Source organism: Oncorhynchus nerka, linkage group LG13, assembly GCF_034236695.1.
Source record: "Oncorhynchus nerka isolate Pitt River linkage group LG13, Oner_Uvic_2.0, whole genome shotgun sequence".
In the NCBI taxonomy this organism is placed as follows: domain Eukaryota; kingdom Metazoa; phylum Chordata; class Actinopteri; order Salmoniformes; family Salmonidae; genus Oncorhynchus; species Oncorhynchus nerka.
Window position 1 is genome coordinate 32,502,022 of NC_088408.1, and position 22,492 is coordinate 32,524,513.

The window sequence follows — 22,492 nt, forward strand, 5'->3', positions numbered from 1 at the left end:
CTCATGACTGCAAGGCCAGGCAAACTCCAACACCATCATCAAGTTTGCCGATGACACAACAGCGGTAGGCCTGATCACCGACAACGGTGAGAGAACCTACAGGGAGGTCAGAGACCTGGTCGTGTTGTGCCAGGACAACAACCTCAATGTGATCAAGACAAAAGGAGATAATTGTGGACTACAGGAAAAGGAGGACTGAGCACGCCCCCATTCTCATCGACAGGGCTGTAGTGGAAAAGGTTGAGAGCTTCAAGTTCCTTGGTGTCCACATCACCAACATGGGCCAAGAACACCAAGACAGTTGTGAAGAGGGCACGACAAAACCTATTCCCCCTCAGGAGACTGAAAAGATTTGGCATGGGTTCTCAGATCCTCAAAAGGTTCTACAGCTGCACCATCGAGAGCATGGTTGCATTACTGCCTGGTTTGGCAACTGCTTAGCCTCTGACCGCAAGGCACTACAGAGGGTAGTGCGTACGGCCCAGTACATCACTGGGGCCAAGTTTCCTGCCATCCAGGACCTCTATCAGGCGGTGTCAGAGGAAGGTCCTAAAAATTGTCAAAGACTCCAGCCACCCTAGTCATAGACTGTCCTCTCTGCTACCGCACTGAAAGCGGTACCGGAGTGCCAAGTCGAGGTCCAAAAGGCTTCTTAACAGCTTCTACCCCCAAGCCATAAGACTCCTGAAAAGCTGATCAAGGGCTACCCAGACCCCTCTTTTACGCTGCTGCTACTCGGTTTATAATCTATGCATAGTCACTAACTTTACCTACATATACATATTACCTCAATTACCCAGTGCCCCCGCACATTGACTCTGTACCGGTACTCCCTGTATATAGCCTCGCTTGTTAATTTACTGCTGCTGTTGAATTATTTGTTAATTTTATATATATTTTTTAACTTCTTAAAGCACTGTTGGATAAGGGATTGTAATTAAGCATTTCACTGTAAGGTCTACACCCGTTGTATTCGGGGCATGTGACAAATACAATCTGATTTGAAATGCTAATGAGACAGGAATTTAAACATCTGAAAAGCACTCTAAGAGCCACATCTATATAGAAGTTTGGAGATACATCTCTACAGTTTATGACAACAGACAACAGAGCCTACTAAAGCATTTTAAGGTAAACAGTACAGAGTTGACACACAACACATGTGATTCAAAGGTCATGTTTTATCTTTTCAAGGAAAGACGAACATTGCCTTAAATGGAGCCACGGGAACAGCAGAAAAACAACACAGATTGTTAATGCTGCTGGTCACTGCTGATATTTGTTCGCTCATTCAACATCGGTCATTTCTACACTTTGGACTATTACGTCAATGCAGCAGACGAGGCCTTTAAAGTAAAAACAGAGGGTATGAAATGCCTATACCATGATGTAAGGTTCGAGAGGTTTGTTCAGGAGGGTGCAACATCACAGAATGTTCAGATATAGAAATATACTGGTGTAAAACACAGCATCCTCCTGAATGACTCCCAGGTCGCCATCTCACCTGGATCTTCATGGCCACCTCCCTGCCGTCCTTCATCTTAGCCAGGTGGACCTGTCCGATGGAGGCCGCAGCAAACGGCCGCTCCTCAAACGAATCCAGCTTGTCCCTCCAGTTAGGGCCCAGGTCGTTGTTGATGGACTTCTACCGAGGGAAAGGGACACAGATACCTAATGGCAGCTCCCTCAACAGTGTATCACTGCAATGGGCTATAGCTTTCAATGATATACCTATTAGTCTTCTAATGTTATTCACTTTCATTGTCTTGTTGTGACTGACTGACTAATTCATGACTCAAAGAGCAGCTTGGCACAATTTGTTTTTCTAGTATTCCCCTTTATAGCCAGGGGCTACAGGGCTAGTGACGAGGGGACTTAAGAGTAGGTTATTAAAAGGTGAGACATTACCGTCATCTGCTTGATGGGCATGAAGTCTGCACTCTGTCTCACACGCTCAAATATCTTGGCCAGCTGGGGGTTGATGAAGGCATCATCTGAAACACAGAAGACAGGGAGATGGCAGTGAATGGCTGATTGACGTACAACAGCCAGAACAAAACATGAGGAGACAAGCCATCTTGTTGCTGTCTGTCAACCTGTTCATTACACTATGCACCAACACAGGACAGGAAATGACAGGTCTTAATCACAATGCCTTGTTCAGTTAAAAATGACCAACTAATATAAATAACATCTAAGGCCTTGGTACCTCTGGGCACTTGGACAGAGTTTATCACAATTTACAGGTCCTTGCCAGTGTTCACTAAATGTCTCTGGGAGACCAAGATGTTTGGCACAGCAACCACCTTCACATACCCAAGCTGGCAGTGCTGTAAAAGGGCCCTTAGATTTGTTATAGCAACAGAGGTGTCTGTGCATGTTAAACAAAACAAAGTGGTGTGACCCACGCTGCAGGGCATTGTGGGTAAGATCTACAACAGTACAAACATTCCGACAAGTGGGGAAAAAGCACTGGAGGAGAACAGCAGCAAAACACATGACTGAGGTCAGAGGAAGAGATTCCTGCCAGATCCAGCTGATTGTGAGTGAAGGTGACTTTACTCGGTATTTAGGCTTAGTTTGGCAGAACAAAAATCTATTACCTGAATCACATCCATCGGTCTGTTTTCTGAACTGAGAATTACAGAAGTGGTGATTTTACCAGTCTTACTTTAAATTACAGTGATTATTATGGATGTTTATCGTGACTTTTATCAGTTTATCATTTATCTGTTATGATCAGACAGCCATTGAGTAAAATCATTAAAGAGATTCTCTGGTGCTCTTGTATACTTTTTAGCCAGTAGTTCTGAAAGTAGGCAAAAGTGGTCCCCTAAAATTGCAATGGCGTCACATATGTGCACCAGGTCATTGTGCTCTCTCCCGCTCCGCTGTGTGTGCATCTTGCTAGCTGTCATTCAAACGGCGAGGGGCTGAAGATCATTGGCTAGAACTCAAATTGCTAGGGGGCTGGCCCATGTTGGGGAAAATGGCGCACCACAGCGTACAGAAAAACAGTCACTTTCAAACTAGGGATTTAGTGGCTAGATAAGGTAAGAAAGTAATTCTGCTCATAGATTTTAAACCTCCAGCCCAAAGCAGGAGGTTTAAGTAAATACTTAGTCGCCGCCAAAGTTCCAGAATATGTCTTTAACCCTTTACACATGTAGAAATGGACTATTATGGACAGGGCCAAATTGAAACGATTCTAACAGAAGAAGTATAAAAAGCATATGCATGACCATGGTAGCAAATGAAAGAACACTTTGGAGTTCATGGGGAAATTATCCGGCCGACGGTGAGGACAAAACAGTTCATCTGGCACAAGACTGAATCCAAACACTAAACCGTTGATTTCATGTGCATTTCACATTTACTGTACATTTCCCAGCAATGTATACTCTGGACACATTCAGTAACGTAACAATATTCATGAGAATTTTGGGGTAGGTGCAACAAAATAAGATTACAAGGGTTTGAGTGAGGTCTAACTGGTGTCTCCAAGTGGCCACAAACACACACCTCTCCAAACTGTGCACAGTTCCTAAGTCATTTCAACGCACATTTATGACTCAAAGAAGAGTCTTCAAATATACGGTGCTTTGTTGAGCTCCTCCTAGCTTTGTCGTTGGAACACAGCCCTGCGTCCCCACCAGCACACAATTACTCTTATTTACACAATGCAAAAATCTACTATTATAAATCTCAATCTGGGTCAGGTAGGCATCATTTGAAAGTTTGTCCTATTGCCAACGTGACTAGCTTAAGTTATAAAATACGAACTTAGTGTTAGGCTTTCACAAGGCACTTCAGACAGATTGTAATTTTGGTGCACATAGAATGGAGTCAAACACACTGTAAATTATATGAGTTTATGAGTGTGAAAACGCACATTTGTACTCATGGGTGCGTGGTTTCCTTGTAGGGCATCAAATCTGTATTTATTATGATCCTCAAAGTCTCATCTTTCAGAACACATGGACTCCTCTCGAATTACAGCATTTCCTACACTCCGACAACAAAAAGTGCAGAAGTAAACCAATTAGCAGGAGGGATGGGGCATCTTTTTGTTGCGCTTGGTACACACGTTTAGAATGGCTGTCAGTTGAACCCCATACAGCGCTGTAAAGCGAATAGCCTGAGCTCTGATGTCATATATAGTACGTTACTGTACAGCCACTGCCAATTGAGGCGCTTATCAATTACCAAAACCTGCCATTTTCAATCCGTATACGGGATGACAGGGGCTGTGAGTGTAGGGCTACCCCATCAATTTAATGCTGTTTTACCCTGTCTTACTTGACCTAAATAATACAAGTAGCAGCCGCATTTCTAGTCAATGTGCTGAAAAGAAAAGGCTAGGACCCATCCAAGAGAACCACCAACTTCTAGATAGGACACTGTATACCCAGGTGAACATTACAGTACAACTAGGTGGCCACATATTTGAAGCTGGAATAGTTCATGGTGAAACTGCCACGTCCGTTTGCAATATTACAACAACAAACACTGTTTTTCCTGTTCGGACTTCATTGCAAGCGATAGAAGAGCCAAAAAAAAAAAAAGCTGTGAAACGCACGGGAAACTGTTGAGCGTGAAAAACCCAGCAGCGTTGCAGTTCTTGACAGAAACCGGTGCACCTGGCACCTACTACCGTACACCTTTCAAAGGCACTTAAATCTTGTCTTGCCGATACACCCTCTGAATGGCACACACACACACAATCCATTTCTCAGGGCTTAAAAATCCTTCTTCAACCTGCATCCTCCCCTTCATCTACACTGATTGAAGTGGGATTCAACAAAATCTATCAATAAGGGATCATAGCTTTCACTTGGTCAGTCCATGTCATGGAAAGCACAGGTGTTCATAATGTTTTGTACACTCCCGTGTACGTCACCGGTTGATAACTGAAATTCTACGACTAAATCTATTACTAAGATTCTGCATACAGTTAAGAGCTACCCGTATGCAACACCTTCCTAGAGTACCAAGCCAGTTGTGTCTAAAAACAGCAGAGAACACTTGCTTAGTCACCTCTGTTTACATAGGGAAATATCAGCGGTTTTCTAACAAGCAGCGATTCTGGAGCTTTGGTAGAGACCGGCCACTTCAAAACACAAAAGGTTGCAGGTCTAACATGGCTGGTGGCTTATTGTGAGCCCTGGCTATGCCTTGGCTGTTGCTGTCCCACAATGGTACATTTGGTGTGTGTCACACAATTGACATGACAACGGCAGGAGAATGCCTGTGCATAGAGTTGCATTAATCCTATGCTGTGCCCTGTGGCGCTGTTTCCCAGCTAGCTGGAGCAGTTGGGAATTAAGGATGGGCATGTGTTGTTGTGAGCCGACCTGAGGTGAACTAGGCGATGCAGGAAGAGATGCCAGAGGGCCAGAAATAACTCCCGACTCCGTCACATACTAATCTACAGAGGCTGGATTAAGGCCTCACAGTATCAACCCAGTAGAGGTTATGAAGATGACTCAAGACTGCCCTGACACTAGGGGAAAGGGTCATGAAGCCTGCCATGCTGCAGCACAGTAGACATCGCTGGTGTGGGCAGTAAAAAGACAGAATGGAAAAGCTACAAACAACTAACCATAGGTCAACAGAGCAGCATAGAGGGGTGACTGGGGTCGCAAAGGGAGAGAATGTTTGGAGAACAGAGAAGGTGCTACTGGAGGTGTGTATTACAATGTAAGCCAGTTGTCACCTTGAATGCTGAGCATCTGGCCCAGTTTCAGTGCGGCTCCGCGGACCTTACACAGCGTCCTGACGATCCGCTCTGCGTTAGCCTCTGACAGGAACGGACTGGAGTCCAGAACGGCCTTCTTGTCAGCTGAGTGGAGAAACAACAGTCAGCTCTATGCTAAACTCTGAGGTTGGCATGGAAAATGTGATTTTCCTGGCGGGAGGTAAACTAAATGTTGAATCTCATGGGTTTAGTGGATAGGTAGTGTATGTGTTCTATATTCCTAGGTTTGTTGGTGTAGTGTAGTCTCTGATGAACTCATTAGGCTCCATGTGTGGAGTCTACACTTGGGATCACCGTACTCCTCCCTCCCCCTGCTCTCCCTGGACGAAGATACACCAGGGCACAGCCTGGAAACAAACCAGCTTAAAGCCTACCCACATTCCAGACATTTAACCAAAAAAATAATTTTCATAAATGAGGCATTTTCATAAACCAGTGAGCTAAACAATCAGACAAGGAATCTGGTCTCTCTAGGTCAGGGCAGCCCAATTCCGGTCCTCGAGGCCCGAAACGTAGTTTTTTTGTTTCTACCTGGTAGTTACAGTAACTGCACACACCTGGTGTCCCAGGTCTGCATTAGTCTCTGATTTGGAGGGTGACAACCAGAAGTGTGTCGGCCCTCCAGAACCCGAATTGGGCAGCCCTGTTCTAGGTAGTGCTTTGGTAGCAGCACCAGTCAGTCTGGTTTGAAGCCCCCAGACACCCTCCAGCAGAGAAAGAGGACCACCTGCCAGGCAGCCCAGGTGAAGTGTGGGGGGGGGGTCAGTGGGCTACACTGATGTCAGCAGTCAGACTAAGGCGTTAGGAGCAGAAGGAGATTTGAAAGACTGTTAATGTATCTTGAACCAAGATTACCTCAGCCACAGTACTGCTACTACGTCATATCCCCCAGGACAGTCTTGATTAGCATAACGTCAGACCCCCAGACTCACTTTGTATTGTGCAGCAATTATGCTCATTTGAGAATGATGTGTACTTTTATACCATCTTTGACTTTATTTGTACTTGACCCTGGTTGTCTCCCTAATTTCGATCTGGTCTCATCGCTCAACTCCCCAACGGGCTCGGGAGGCGAAGGTCGAGTCATGTGTCCTCCGAAACATACCCTCCAAACCCGCCCGTTTAACCCAGAAGCACCAAAGTGTCAGAGAAAACAGTCGCTAGAGTGCAATGAGCCAAGTAAAGCCCCCCTGGCCAAATCTTCCCCTAACCCGGACGATGCTGGGCCAAAAGTTCACTGCCCGGTTGTAATACTTCCAGGGATCGAACCTGGGTCTGTAGTGATGCCTCTAGCACTGTGATGAAGTAGCTTAGATCGCTGCGCCACTCGGGAGGCCCTTATCATGTCTGATCCATGGATTAAAGTTGGAGCTTCATTCACAGCCCTAGATTCAATGTACTTGTCTTTCTCCCAGGGTATTAAAGAGACAATGGCCATGTGAATGGCTGTATAGTCGCCCCTGCTCTAGATTGGACTGCCACACCACCTCCAGCGGTCCAGCCGTGGCATGGCGGAAAACTAATTGAAGAGTGCGCTGGAAAGGTCAGCTCAATAAACGGCCCTCTCCAATTCTTCCCCCGACAGCTGCAGAGGGTAATATCACAGAGGGCAGTTTCATTAAGGGCCCTTTGTAAGAGCTAAGACCACCCACACCTCAACTGAACCTAACTATAGCAGAGTCAAACAACTATAGCCTAGTGTTTTCAGCTATGCTGAATGACGAATGATTGATTTTGATATGAATTATTATGCCTCTCTGCATGTCTGTATAGGTTCATCATCATATCATGCACTTGTCCATTGCATGCTAATTGAAAGGTTGTCATTCCTAGACAGGTTACATCCTGCAGGGGCAGTGTGTGCATGTTACTGCTGGGTTAAGTGTCTAGTATGCCAGTGTGCATGCATGTACACGTAATGTCAAACATAAGCCCGCTTCCAGTTACCGTAGGAAAAACGCTTATGTTAAACAGTTACCGTTATCCTCACTTGGCCTCATACTCTTCTTGGCTACCTCAGCCAGCGCTCCAAAGCCCAGTCCTACAGCCAGACCTGTGAGGACACAACACACCGGCGTTATGACATCCTGTCATAACATGCTGTTAAGCTCTGGGTCGTTCAGTAGGGTACAAGGTTATGGAACGTTCAGATAGAAATACATTGTGTAGAACATACATGGTTCTCTGTCATGAAGCGTAAGGAATTGTTCCAGCTCTATTCATGGCCTTTATATCGACAACGTTCAGATTATTGTGCCCTCCAAAAAAAAAAAAAAAAAAAAGTTAATAAAACCAATTTTTACATTCTTAAAATATTGCACAGTATAGCCCATTGGGTAAATTGCGTCGCCTAGCCTTTTGCTTTCCCCATGACACATCAGTCAGGTCAAATCAGTTCCTGATCGCTCTAGGAACAGTCATTTATGCCAGTCTAGTTTATTTAAGACAGACGCAGTTCAGTCTTATTTACAGACAGCTGTTAATAACAGAGCCGACGAGACGGTCTCTGACCATTTTCTATTTTGTCATTTCAATAAAAACCTTGAACCCACCCGTCCCTGCCGAAGAAAATAGCGGGGCCTCGAGGAGTACCAATAGCCACCAGTCTAATAACAAGAAAAGCCTGGCCTCATCGTACGAATGTAACTTGGTTGTGTTTATAAAAAGGTGTTAGGTAACATAAGAATATGAAATGTACATTTCTGAAAGAACATAACCCTTTCAATAGTTTGTTACTGTGGGCTATATGCAAAAATTATTGGATATATTTTTTTTAAAGGAATTTCAAGTATAAAAGCCATTATATTCGTGGAGTGCCTTTATTACAACTATGAAACAAAAAACATATGCTGTTACTGTGTTTCAATGCACATTTTTTATAACGACTAAACAAATAAAAATACCCACGCAACAGTCAATAAAGAAAATATCAGCAGCATAAACATCAGCATAGGCTCCAAGTGTGCTTGTGAATAGTGAAATCTGCACAAAAGCAAGAATGGCATTGAATGGCAGTGAAAAAAGAAAGCCTATTATTGTCAGTTATTGGTCACATTATTTATGGCCTCACTCGTGCTGACACTATGATGTGCGTCTTCACGCAACAGTTAGGACAAGGGATAACGGCTAAATGAGATCTAACAGTCACCCCAAATCTGTCACCTTCACTTGATCGCAACACTTCCCACAAAACTTGCTTGCAGCCGAAACAGGTGTCGTAGGTTTTGTTCCGAGCGCATCTGCCCAGCTTGCAGTTTCTCCTCCCCAGGAGCTGTGCGCAAATGTCTCTCACGTAGCCCATGTGCCAGACTCAAGATGAAGTCTCTCCTGCTCATGGTGTTGTTCATGCACTGCCTGAACAACACTTGTGTGTTGATAGCAGCCAAGTCAAGCATGTTGTCGAACACCGCAACAGGCCAGCGTGTTGGATCGATAGCAGAGAATCACAACACTGACTGGATCAACCCTTTGGGTGTTACTTCTGGCATAGTTCTCTACTTGTGACGATGCAAGAATCTGGGCACAGAAGAGCAATGTGTCACCGTACTGAGAATACGAGGGGCATCCAGATCTGCAGCACAGAATTAAGATCACACCTAAATGGCACATTCCATGGAATGTACGGGAAATGTTATTCAAGCAAATGCACCCAAAACAACATTCAATAGTGCCGAGCTCGGCACATTTTGGGCCACAAACCTCATGGCACAGAAACAAAAACAAGCTTGATCAGAGAGTACAGCCGTACAGTAGCGTGTTACATAACTCTACATTTGGAGGGAAAAGTGGGGAAATACTGTTAACTTAATGTGGCCGACGAGCTGTTTGCTCCCTTTGAACCAGTGACCTTAGAAATCCAAAACAAGCCCAGTCTTTTCCCCTCTGTTAGGGACAATTCTAGGTCATATCCTGCCAATGATTAAACTACCAGGCTGTTTTCCACAACACCAGGAGAAAGCCTTATCAGTTAGTCAGCCAACCATGCAGCCACACCTGTGGTCCAAAACGCCATGTGTATTGTATTACACGTCAATGATTAAGAGGCACTTCCTACACTGGTTAGATCTAGGGCTGGGAAATGTGAGGGACCTCACGATACTTAGTTGCCAATACGATATGCATTGTGATTCTCAAGATTCTATATGTATTGCGATTCAATTCTGCGATTTTATGTTCCAAACATATTACTCACTATATGTCTGCTTCAGAGAGACAAGACAGTACGAGAAACGTTTTGCTCAGTCAGGGAAATAAAATAAGTGCTGAAAACATGTTGGCTCACTACTTTAAAAAAATGAAGAACAAGCTACAGGATGAAACAATTTTATGTAGGATCGCCCTGTAGCACTCAGTTCTGTAATCATGAAGTGCTTTCAAAGGCTGGTTGTGGCACACATTAACTCCATCTCAGCCACCCTAGAATCACTTCAATTTGCATACCGCCCCAATAGATCCATAGATATTGAGATTGCTTTCTCTCCACCTACATAAGAGGAATACCTATGTGAGAATGCTGCTCATTGATTACAGCTCAGGGTTCAATACCATTGTATTCGTCACCAAGCTTATGACTCTGAACACCTCCCTCAGCAACTTGGATCCTGGACTTCCTGACGGGCCGACCCCAGGTGGTGAGGGTAGGCAACATCACCTCCACCACGCTGACCCTTAACACAGGGGTGTGTGCGTAGTCCCCTCCTGTATGTCCTGTTCACCCAGGACTGTGTGGCCACGCACGACTCCAAAAACATTATCAAGTTTGCTGACGAAATGACGGCGGTAGACCTGATCACATTAAGTCAGCCTACAGGGAGGAGGTCAGTGACCTGGCAGTGTGGTGCCGGAGTAACACCTCTCCCTCAATGTCAGTAAGACCAAGGAGCTGATCGTTAACTACAGGAAACAGGGGGGATACCCCAACCAGATTGACATGGCGACAGTGGAGCAGGTAGACAGCTTCAAGTTCCTCGGTGTCCAAATCACTAAAGACTTAAAATGGTACAACCCAACACACACACGTGAAGAAGGTGCGACAGTGCCTCTTCCCCCTCAGGAGGTTGAAAAGGTTTGGCATGGGCCCTCAAATACTGAATAGGTTCTACAGCTGCACCATTGACAGCAATATTGACTGACTGCATCACTGCTCGGTATGGAAATAGCACCACCCTTTAATCGCATGGCACTACATGCGATTGAAGGTTGTGCGGACAGCCCAGTAAATCACTGGGGCTGAGCTCCCTGCCAGACCCCAGTCATTTACTATTTTCTCTGCTGCCGCACAGCAAGAAGTACTGATGCATAAAGTCTGACATCAACAGACTCTTGCACAGCTTCTATCCCAAAGAAATACAACTGATAAATAGCTACACGGCCTGAGTTCACCTGGCATCTTCATTGAACTTTTATTTCAATATTTGCACTCTATGCACACACAGAGCCCCACACACACACACTCCGTAATTTACTCACGCACACATAAGATGCACATACATTTACACTGACTCACACTCTCACATGCAAGCTGCTGCTACTCGGTTTTAACTTCTTTCCTGTTGCCTAGTCACCTTACACCTATGCAAATCTGGTATTGGATCAGATTTGAACAAATATATTTCCTGTATATAGTATGCTTATTTACTTACTTTGTGAATGTCATATTTCTTATTCCTTGTGAGGGGGGGGTTTGTAATACATTGTTATTTATTATTGCATTGTTGGGTTTAGAGTTTGCAAGAAAGACATTTCACTGTACTTGTGCATGTGACATTAAAACTTGAAACTCAATCCAGATTAGTGTAAAATAGCTGCCTTACTCTTGGCTTTTGGTCATTGTAGCCTTTCTTTCACATTTCACTTTTGTCATTTTAATTCAGTCTTCCATTGATTAGATATCCCCTACATTTCTAGTTACACAAGCATGACAAGCATGCCAGGAGTACCGATGTGTCAAAAACCGCAACACTGCTTGGTTCACACGCTCAACAGTTTCCCGTGTGTATCAAGAATGGTCCACCACCCAAAACATATTCAGCCAACTTGACAACTGTGGGAAGCATTGGGGTCAACATGGGCCAGTATCCCTGTGGAATGCTTTCAACACCTTGTAGAGTCCATGCCCCCCGACGAATTGAGGATGTTCTGAGGACAAATGGGACGGGGTGATGCAACTGAATATTAGGAAGGTGTTCCTAATGTTTGGTACATGACACACACATTCAAGGGTTTTTCTTTATTTGTACTATTTTCTACAGTGAAGAAATAGTGAAGACAACACTATGAAATAGATTGCTCAAAGTTGTCACAATTTGCCTTGGTGACAGCTTTGCACCCATTTGGTATTCTCACGACCAGCTTAATGAGAAATGCTTTTCCAACAGTATTGAAAGAGTTCCCACATATGCTGAGCACTTGATGGCTGCTTTTCCTTCACTCTGCCGTCCAACTAATCCCAAACCATCTCAATTGGGTTGAGGTCAGGCGATTGGGGAGGCCAGGTAATCTGATGTAGCACACCATCACTCTCCTTCTTGGTCAAATAGACCTTACACAGCCTGGAGTTGTGTTTTAGGTCATTACCATGTTTAAAAACAAATGATAGTGGGACTAAGCACAAACCAGATAGGTACGGCGTATTGCTGCAGAATGCTGTGGTAGCCATGCTGGTTAAGTGTGCCTTGACGGTAGGAATCACGGTAGGAACCACACATGCAGAGATCATCTGTTCACCTACTCTGCGTCACAAAGACACGGCGGTTGGAACCAAAACGCTCAAATTCCGACCAAAGGACAGATTTCCACCAGTCTAATGTCCATTGAGCGTGTTTCTTGGCCCAAGCAAGTCTCTTCTTATTGGTGTCCTTTAGTAGTGGTTTCTTTGCAGCAATTCGACCATGAAGGCCTGATTCACGCAGTCTCATCTGAACAGTTGATGTTGAGATGTGTCACTTAAACTCTGAAGCATATATTTCTGAGGCTGGTAACTCAAAATGTATACTCTGCAGCAGAGTTAACTCTGGGTCTTCCTTTCCTGTGGCGGTCCTCATGAGAGACAGTTCCATCATAGCGCTTGATGGTTTTCGCAACTGCACTTGAAGAAACGTTCAAAGTTCTTGACATTTTCCGGATTTACTGACCTTATCTTATAGTAATGATGGACTGTCATTTCTCTTTGCTTATTTGAGCTGTTCTTGCCATAATATGGACTTGGTCCATATTTCCCAAATAGGGCTAGCATCTGTATACCACCCCTACCTTGTCACAACACAACTAGTTGGTTCAAACACATTGAGGAAAGAAATTCCACAAATTATTAAGGCACACCTGTTAATTCAAAAGCATTCCAGTTGACTACCTCATGAAGCTGGTTGAGAGAATGCCAAGAGTGTGCAAAGATTATCAAATCAAACTGTCACATGCGCCAAATGCTTAATTACAAGCCCTTAACCAAAAATGCAGTTCAAGAAAGAGTCCAAAAATTTGACCAAATAAACTAAAGTAAAAAATTATAGGCTATATACAGGGGGTACCAAGTCAATGTGCGGGGGTACAGATTAGCCGAGGCAATTTGTCCATTTGGGTAGGGGGTAAATGCAAATAATCCAGGTGGCCAGTTGATTAATTGTTCAGCAGTCTTATGGCTTGGGGGTAGAAGCTGTTGGGGAGCGCTTTGGTCCTAGACTTAGCACTCTGGTATCGCTTGCCATGCGGTAGCAGAGAGAACGGTCTATGACTTGATGACAATTTTTTGGGCCTTCCTCTGACACCGCCTAGTATAGAAGTCCTGGATGGCAGGAAGCTTGGCCCCAGTGATGTACTGGGCCATACGCACTACCCTCTGTAGCGCCTTACGGTCAGATGGCGAGCAGTTGCCATATCAGGCGGTGATGCAAGCGGTCAGGATGCTCTAGATGGTGCAGCTGTACAGCTTTGAGGATCTGGGGACCTATGCAAAATATCTCGACCCGCTCCATTTCAGCCCCGTTGATGTTAAATGGGGGCTTGTTCAGCCAGCCTTATCCTGTAGTCCGCAATCAGCTCCTTTGTCTTGCTCACATTGAGGGAGTTGTTGGCCTGGCACAACTCTGCCAGGTCTCTGACCTCCTCCCTATACGCCGTCTCAGCGCTGTCGGTAATCAGGCCTACCATTGTGTCGTCAGCAAACTTCATGGTGTCAGAGTCATGTTTGGCCACACAGTTGTGGGTGAACAGGGAGTACAGGAGGAGGGGACTAAGCATGCACCCCTGAGGGGCCCCAGTGTTGAGGATCAGCGTGGCAGACGTGTTGTTGCCTACCCTTACCACCTGGGGGTGGCCCATCAGAAAGTCCAGCATCTAGTTGCTGAGGGAGATTTTTAGTCCCAGGGTCCTTAGCTTAGTGATGAGCTTTGCGGGCACTATGGTGTTGAACACTGAGCTGTAGTCAATGAACAGCATTCTAACATTGGTGTTACCTTTGTCCAGGTGGGAAAGGGCAGTGTGGACTGCGATTGTGTCATCTGTGGATCTGTTGGGGCGGTATGTGAATTGGAGTGGGTCTAGGGTATCCGGGATGATGCTGTTGATGTGAGCCACGACCAGCCTTTCAAAGCACTTGACGTGAGTGCTACGGGGCGGTAATCATTTAGGCAGGTTACCTTCACCTCCTTCCACAGGGACTATGGTGGTCTGCTTGAAACATGTATTACAGACTCGGTCAGGGAGAGGTTGAAAATGTCAGTGAAGATAATTGCTAGTTGGTCCGCTCATGCTTTTGAGTAATCCGTCTGGACCTGCAGCTTTGTGAATGTTGACCTGTTTAAAGGTCTTGCTCACATTGGCTACCGAGAGTGTTATCACAGTCTTCCAGAACCTCTGGTGCTCTAATGCATGCTTCAGTGTTGCTTGCCTCGAAGCGAGCATAAACGGTATTTAGCTCGTCTGGTAGACTCGCGTCACTGGGCAGCTCGTGGCTGAGTATCCTTTTGTAGTCTTTAATAGTTTTCGGTGTAGTAGGATTCAAACTTAATCCTGTATTGACTCTACCGGTTTGATGGTTCGTCTGATTTCTTATAAGCGTCCGGATTAGTGGCCCACTCCTTGAAAGCGGCAGCTATGGCCTTTAGCTCAATGCGGATATTGCCTGTAATCCATGGCTTCTGGTTGGGATATGTACGTACGGTCACTGTGGGGACGACGTCGTCGATGCACTTATTGATGAAGCCGATGACTGAGGTGGTATACTCAATGCCACACACACACAGTTTGGGGTCACTTAGAAATGTCCTTGCTTTCCATGAAAACATACATGAAATTAGTTGCAAAATGAATAGGAAATATAGTTAAAGAATGATTTTTAATTGAAATAATTGTGTCCAAACTATGCTTTCGTCAAAGAATCCTCCATTTGCAGCAATTACAGCCTTGCAGACCGTTGGCTCTAGATGTCAATTTGTTGAGGTATCTGAAGAGATTTCACCCCATGCTTCCCGAAGCACCTCCCACAAGTTGGATTGGCTTGATGAGCACTTCTACGTACCATACAGTCAAGCTGCTCCAACAACAGCTCAATAGGGTTGCGATCCGGTGACTGTGCTGGCCACTCCATTAGAGGCAGAATACCAGATGACTGCTTCTTCCCTAAATAGTTATTGAATAGTTTGGAGCTGTGCTTTGGGTCATTGTCCTGTTGTAGGAGGAAATTGGCTCCAATTAAGTGCCGTCCACAGGGTATGGCATGGCGTTGCAAAATGGAGTGATAGCCTTCCTTCTTCAAGATCCCCTTTACACTGTACAAATCTCCCACTTTACCACCAAAGAACCCCCAGACCATCACATTGCCTCCACCATGCTTGACAAATGGCGTCAAGCACTCTTCCAGCATCTTTTCATTTGTTCTGCATCTCACGAATGTTCTTCTTTGTGATCTGAACACCTAATTCCGCTGTCCAATGTCTGTGTACTTTTGCCCATCTTATTATTTTTTAAAGAATTGGACAGTATGAGATATGGCTCTCTTTGCACCTCTGAGATAGGGGTTTTGCGGGCACCATTTAATGAAGCTGCCAATCGAGGACTTGTGGGGCGTCTTTCGCAAACTCGACACTAATGTACTGGTCCTCCTGCTCAGTTGTGCGCCGGGGCCTCCCGCTCTTTTGTTCTGGTTAGAGACAGTTTGCTCTGTTCTGTGAAGGGAGTAGTACAGAGCATTGTAATAGATCTTCAGTTTCTTGGCAATTTCTCGCATGCAATAACCTTCATTTCTCAGAACAAGAATAGACTGACGAGTTTCAGAAGAAAGTTCTTTGTTTCTGGCCATTTTGAGCCTGTAATCGAATGCACAAATGCTGATGCTCCAGATACTCAACTAGTCTGAAGGCCAGTTTTATTGCTTCTTTAACCTCATAGTCCGCCCAAACCCGTATGCGGTAGCGTAACTACAGCCTCAAGCTCATTACCATAACGCAACGTTAGCGATTTCTAAAAATCGCAAATGAAATGAAATAAATATGCCTGCTCTCAAGCTTATCCTTTTCTTAACAATCCTGTCGTCTCAGATTTTCAAAATATGCTTTAGAACCAGAGAAAATCAATAATTTGTGTAAGAGTGGTGATAGCTAGCTTAGCATTTAGCGTTAGCATTTAGCACGCAACATATTCACAAAAACCAGCCAAGGAATCAAATAAAATAATTTACCTTTGAAGAACTTCAGATGTTTCAATGAGGAGACTCTCAGTTACATAGCAGATGTCCCGTTTTTCCTGAAAGATTCTTGTGTAGGACACATCGTTCCCTTTTGTTACTATGCATTTGGCTACCGAAACTAACCGAAAATTCAGTCACCTACATGTCGAACTTTTTTCCGAATTAACTCCATAATATCGACTGAAACATGGAAAACGTTGTTTGAATCAATCCTGAAGGTGGTTTGTCATATATCTCTCCATTGAAAGCACCGTCCTTGTAGCCTGGTTTGTTCTGAGATTCGAATGGAAAAATACTGGGAGCTGAGTTTTGCACACCAAATGCCACGCAGACACCAAGAGGGACACTTGGCAATTGTAGTCTCTTATGGTCAATCTTCCAATGATATGCCTACAAATACGTCACAATGCTGCAGAGACCTTGGGGAAACAAGATAAAGAGTCCGTTCATTCCTGTCGCATTCACAGCCATATAAGGCGATCATGGAAAACGTAGCCTCAGAAATCCTGTGCATTTCCTGGTCGGTCATACATCTTGGTTTTGCCCGAAGCATTTGTTCTAAGGGACTCACAGTGAAAATCTTTGCAGTTCTGGAAACGTAAGACTGTCTTCTTTCCAAAACTATCAATTCCAAGCATATTCGAGCATCTTTTCGTGACAAAATATTGCGCTTAAAACGGGCACGTCTTTTTATCCAAAAATGAAATACTGCCCCTAGAGTACTAACAGGTTAAAATCAGCACAAAAGTTTTCAGCTGTGCTAACATAATTGCAAGAGGGTTTTCTAATGATCAATTAGCCTTTTTAAAATGATAAACTTGGATTAGCTAACACAACGTGCCATTGGAAAACAGGAGTGATGGCTGCTGATTATGGGCCTCCATACAGCTAGATATTCCATTCAAGAACAGCCGTTTCCAGCTACAATAGTCATTTAGAACATTAATCTCTGCACCGTATTTCTGATCAATTTGATGTTATTTTAATGGACAAAACATGTGCTTTTCTTTAAAAAATAAGGACATTTCTAAGTGACCCCAAACTTTTGAACAGTAGTATATGTGCACACACACACACCACTTTTTTGTGTAGTTTACAAATAGATAGTCAAATATCAATATTTAAAATAAAATAAAATGGGAAAAAATTGCAAAATGTAACTAGCGATTTCCGCCCCACCATCACTAGTGAGATCCCAAAGGGCTGTTCACAGGACAGTTAGCAGGGTGCATATCAATCAAATGTATCTATAAAGAACTTTTTATGTCAGCCGATGTCACACAATGTAGACACTAGGTACTAAATAAACCAAATCTGGTTTTAGATCATTTTTAACTCAAAAGGGTTTAGTAATTGATTTCTTCACTAACTTTACATTGCCCTCTAAATAAATATTCAAGCCAAAGCAACAACACATTCAAAAAGCTTCACCATGATATGTGGATATCGGTTTGTTTTTTTACACCCATTTGAACCCCTCAGTATTAAGCCTTCCTGGTTAAAACAGCATCCAATCAATGATTTCTACACTTCATGAGCAGTAGCTGACTAAGTCCTTCTGCCAGCCAAGTCTCAGTGAAGGCACAGAGGTTACACCTCTGTCATCTCCAGACACTGTCACACACAGCACTCACTGCTTCACACCCCCAAGTTAGGTTAGGACAAAGCAGCGGGACACACCATACCAGGAAGCTGCTGGCTTACCTAGATATCAACTTACAGAAATAGGGAATTGTGTTTATGGGGCGGAAAAAAAATAGATGCCTTGTTTTGGAGATGACAATAATACCAGGGGTTTTCATAAAAAGACAACCGGTTAGACACATTTTGAACTTCATGGTATGCTAACTTCCGTGGTAAGACTACAACAACAAACAGCTTTACATGGAAGCATGTGTACCTGTCAAAGGGAACTGAAACCCAGAGAGCATGGTGTTAACTTATGTATCCATGTTCCAACCCAGAGAGAGCAGAACAGGAAACATGCATGGCTAGGCATTCCCTCGCATCGGTACACCGACATCAGGAACCGGATAGCCTGTCAGCAACTCGATCTCAACGTGAGACCAATTTATGTTCAATCCTCAGGGGACAGCACATCACTTTTCCCCTGTAGGAGAGGGCCCTGGGGGGGGCTACTAAGTATCCCCCTGAGCCATGTTGGGGAGGGAGAGCAAACCAATAGGGTCCCAGGGTGCTGGACCGGCAGGTGTCTGTCGAGACTCACGTTACTGCAATGCCACCAAACCTGGCAACCCTAACTTCCAGCTGAAGGACGGTATTGACCGGTCAATACTGTCCCCACCCCAAACCTCCCATGAAAGAGAGAGAATGCCGGAGCTGGCCCTGTAATATATAAAGATGGTGTCAGGGACATGTATAAACCCAAGGTAAACAGGTTCTCCTTAGTGGCTTTGCTCTCACTTGTGTATCAGCTCGCTGCGCGGATCTGATAACCTTTCAAAACAGTGACAAAATATACAGCATGCTGACAGCGACAGGTGGCCCATGCTGGGGCAGGACCGGGCCGTCCGTCAGTTCAGGTCCCAGAGAACAGCAGGACCAGATATCAGACTGTCTCTTTTACCAAGACGCTGCCTCCGTAAAGGCAGCGTCTCTGTGACGGCAGCAGTTGACTGGCTTTACTTTTTAAGAACTCCAAAGTAGCTAAATCTGTAGTCTGCTCTGCAGGCCTACAACTGGTCAAAGTGCAGATTAACCTCCAGGACTCAATCTGACCATGTGGCCGTCAAGGGGAGAGGAGATCTCACTCACGGGATGAAGACACACGGACCACCTTTCACCCACTGGCCTGCAATTTACAGGCAGTAGATATATCAAGTTGAGGATAAACAGACACTAGGGCTATGTTAGGCAGACACTGACAGGGAACATGGGTGCATGTGGGTGGGACACTTTGGTACACGGGTGGCTTGAGAAGGGGACATAATAGGGTAATAAATAAATAAAAAACACAGGCCGAAACACAGGCTCTATTTCTAGATATTGACACTGGTTACAGCAATAGTTGTCGCTGAAAGTTTTGGCAGAAGAGTAGGTTTGCCTCGTGTGGATCAGTGGCATACGACTTCCCATTTAATGTAATGTGGATGAAATGGGGGAATAAAAAGGTGAGCTCAAGCCAGAAACAGTAGAATGGAGCGCTGTGTGTGTCAGAGCCTGATGTTGAGGACACCACATCAATATTCCCAAGTTAAAAAGGATCAAGTTCTTAATACTTATCGCAATGTAATAAAGGAGGGATCTTACTGATCCAATCACACTTTCAGTACTTTCCCGACACGAACATAAACAATATAATACATTTGTAATGGTAGCCTTTTGTGCACTTCAACGTCATAGACCGAGCAATAATAAAACAACATATTAGAAACCAAAATAATGTACAGCCTTACCTCCAAAATTAGCCAGTCTCCCTAACCGGGACACGGGTACCTTTCTCTCTCGTGCCCTTTCACTGAGCTACAACAGAGAGAGAACAGTATAATGGTAGACAAGATACACACACAGCACATCTCTGAGCCACAGGTACCAGTGAGAGAATATGTGTAGACGTACCATTTGTTTGTGTGGTTTCTCATTCCTCTTGGCTTCTCTGGCCTTCTCTATGTCCTCGGCCGTGAGGCCCCCAACCCCCGAGCCGTCCTGGTGATAGGAGCGGTAGGAGCTATAGGATAGGTAGGAACGGATCTGTCCTGAGAACTGGCTGCTGGGATCCTTGTAGCCCTCAAACAGCTTGGATTTGACCGAGGCCTGGACGTTGTATGTCCCGCAGGTCGTGCTGTCTGTGGTCCCCATCCCCTCTGAGGAGACGCCTTGTCCCTCTTCTCTGAACCCTGGCTCTACGTGTTCCCCACTGTCCATGCTGCTCCCCTCTGCTTTGGAGAAGTCATACTTACTGTCTATGTCTGCTGGGAAGTCACCAGACACGCTTTGCTGCTGCCCACCAAACTCCTGAAACAGATATACAGATGTGGAAGGTCAATGAGGAGCTGGGGTTTCACTGGAGCGTCCGAACCAGGAAAAACTCATGGCCAGAGATATTTTCCATGTCAGGTCATGTGGTCAACAAAAAAAAATAATAATAATAATAAATAAACTCTTGGCCCTAACCAAGGGCCACCTTATTGATCCGCCTCAAGTCAAACTGTATTTACATCCACAGCAGGCCACTCTTAGTGGCAGCTTTGTTCTCTACTATTGGACTATTCCTACGCTGTGAAAACAAATAGGAGCCAGCTGTACAGACTAACTCAGCCATGATAAGACCACAAAGCTCTATGAATCAATCTTTTGTTGAGCTCACACAAAATTAGATTAGGCAAAAAGAAAGCCTAGGAAGCTATTTGACACCGAAGCTCCGACACCCATTTTACATCTGGCCATTGGTGGTAGTGTTGTCTGACAATGAAAAATACAATCTTTGCCCACTACCCCCATAGAAGAGCCCCGTTCATCTCTCGCTTTACCCACCTGCATCTTCTGCATGGCTACTCCCAGGCTCTGCTCTGCAGTCATCTGCATGCTCTGGGCCATGGCCTGGGCTCCTCCAATACGCAGTGTGCTGGCCTGAGTGTCTATTACCGCCTGGCTCAGCTTAGCCAAGCCACGCATCACCAACATCATGTCGCCTGCCATGGTGGGTCTCCCTCACACCTAGAACACAGATGTGGAAAGAAATCATATTTGAGGGTTCGGAGTTACATACCAAAGTTGACATACAACATAGCCGGAGGATAGATGTACTGAAAGTAGGCCTAGTCGTGCTGTAACTGTGTATAAGAAACCTTCAAAAGAATGCATATCATTTCAATAGTGTACATAAGTGTGACAAAGGGAAAGGACATGAATCATACTGGTGAAATAATAGTCTACAGTCACCAACGGCCTATTGGAGAATTTTAAAGTCACAACACTATAGGCCATTGGCTGAGGTTTAAGTCTCGCAGGCTAGTGGCCAGCTATCCACTCAGCACTGCAGTCAGTCAACAACTAGAGAGTACCTGGCCGAGCAGGCAGAAAAACACAGCTGTTATCAAGGATCACCGTGGCCATGACAAGCTCGTAAAGGTTAAACACGTTTTCAATCTGAGACAAACCTTTAAGTAACAGCCGCCAACACACGGGCTACACCGGGAATCAAAAGGTGTTACGTTACAACAAACATGAGCATGTCTCTACTAAACATTCTCTGGAAGGAAAACGGGAAGGCATGGCACGGAAAGTATCCTTGCCTGGCTTTCAATGCAGGACTTTGATAGTATCCACTGCTGGTCAGTTATTTTTTGCTATAATCCTGTGCCATACTCACAAGTTCCTTGCATCAGTAAGTGACCAAGAAAGGCCACTGAAATGTGGCTTTACAATTAGATTATCTGGCCTTTTCAAATCTCATCGTTTTAAAATGACATATTGAGTAGCTTGGATGAAAGGTGCCCAGAGTAAACGGCCTGTTCCTGAAATCGGACACTGTGGTAGGATTAATAACAAGATCACCTTTAAAACGGTATAAGATACATGTATGTTTGAGGAATGTTAATAATGAGATCTTGTTTTGAATTTGGCACCCTGCACTTTCACTGGCTGTTGTCATATCATCCTGTTAACGGGATTGCAGCCCTAAGAAGTTTTAACCAAACCCAATCAAAATACGTCTACCAGGTAATACCAGGACATAATTCAAGGATTTCAGTCATATTGATCAATGGCATGGGTCTAAAATGCTAGGCTGAACTGGGACACTCAGTCCAGTCCTGTGATTCACTTTCCCTGGCTGGTGATGAGGGGACAGTGGACGCTGAGTAAGGGCAGAATCACATAGGATTTCAAATGAACAGAGGAGTTAAGATAGTCAAAAGGATGGATTGTTTGTGCTTGGTGACAGCTTGGCCATCCTGGGACTCAAGAGGGCTTTAGAATTAGCCTGCGTTCTGAAGTAGAACCAAGCAGGCTGCAACGATATCTTGCGCATAGCCTTCTTCCCAGACACCATTTATGGGTCTGATATTCTCTTTACAAACCAGGGCGCATAG

General features: G+C 44.7%; 1 protein-coding gene across 5 annotated transcripts in view; it reads right to left on the bottom strand.

The window, feature by feature from the left end:
• The window catches only part of LOC115139384 (atypical kinase COQ8A, mitochondrial-like), a 39,723-nt gene that overhangs the window by 7,082 nt on the left and 10,149 nt on the right, over positions 1 to 22,492 (bottom strand). For 2 of the 5 annotated variants that reach the window (XM_065026345.1, XM_029676697.2), the window contains exons 2-8: positions 20,934 to 21,116; positions 20,019 to 20,414; positions 19,856 to 19,922; positions 7,749 to 7,811; positions 5,717 to 5,842; positions 1,909 to 1,994; positions 1,505 to 1,645 (exon numbers count right to left, since the gene is read on the bottom strand). In XM_065026345.1, coding sequence (XP_064882417.1) covers positions 1,505 to 1,645; positions 1,909 to 1,994; positions 5,717 to 5,842; positions 7,749 to 7,811; positions 19,856 to 19,922; positions 20,019 to 20,414; positions 20,934 to 21,098 — 1,044 coding nt within the window. In that variant the 5' untranslated portion in view covers positions 21,099 to 21,116. Of the gene's footprint in view, positions 1 to 1,504; positions 1,646 to 1,908; positions 1,995 to 5,716; positions 5,843 to 7,736; positions 7,812 to 19,855; positions 19,923 to 20,018; positions 20,415 to 20,933; positions 21,117 to 22,492 lie in introns of all 5 variants that reach the window. The other 3 variants (XM_029676696.2, XM_029676695.2, XM_029676699.2) reach the window with 2 other exon arrangements.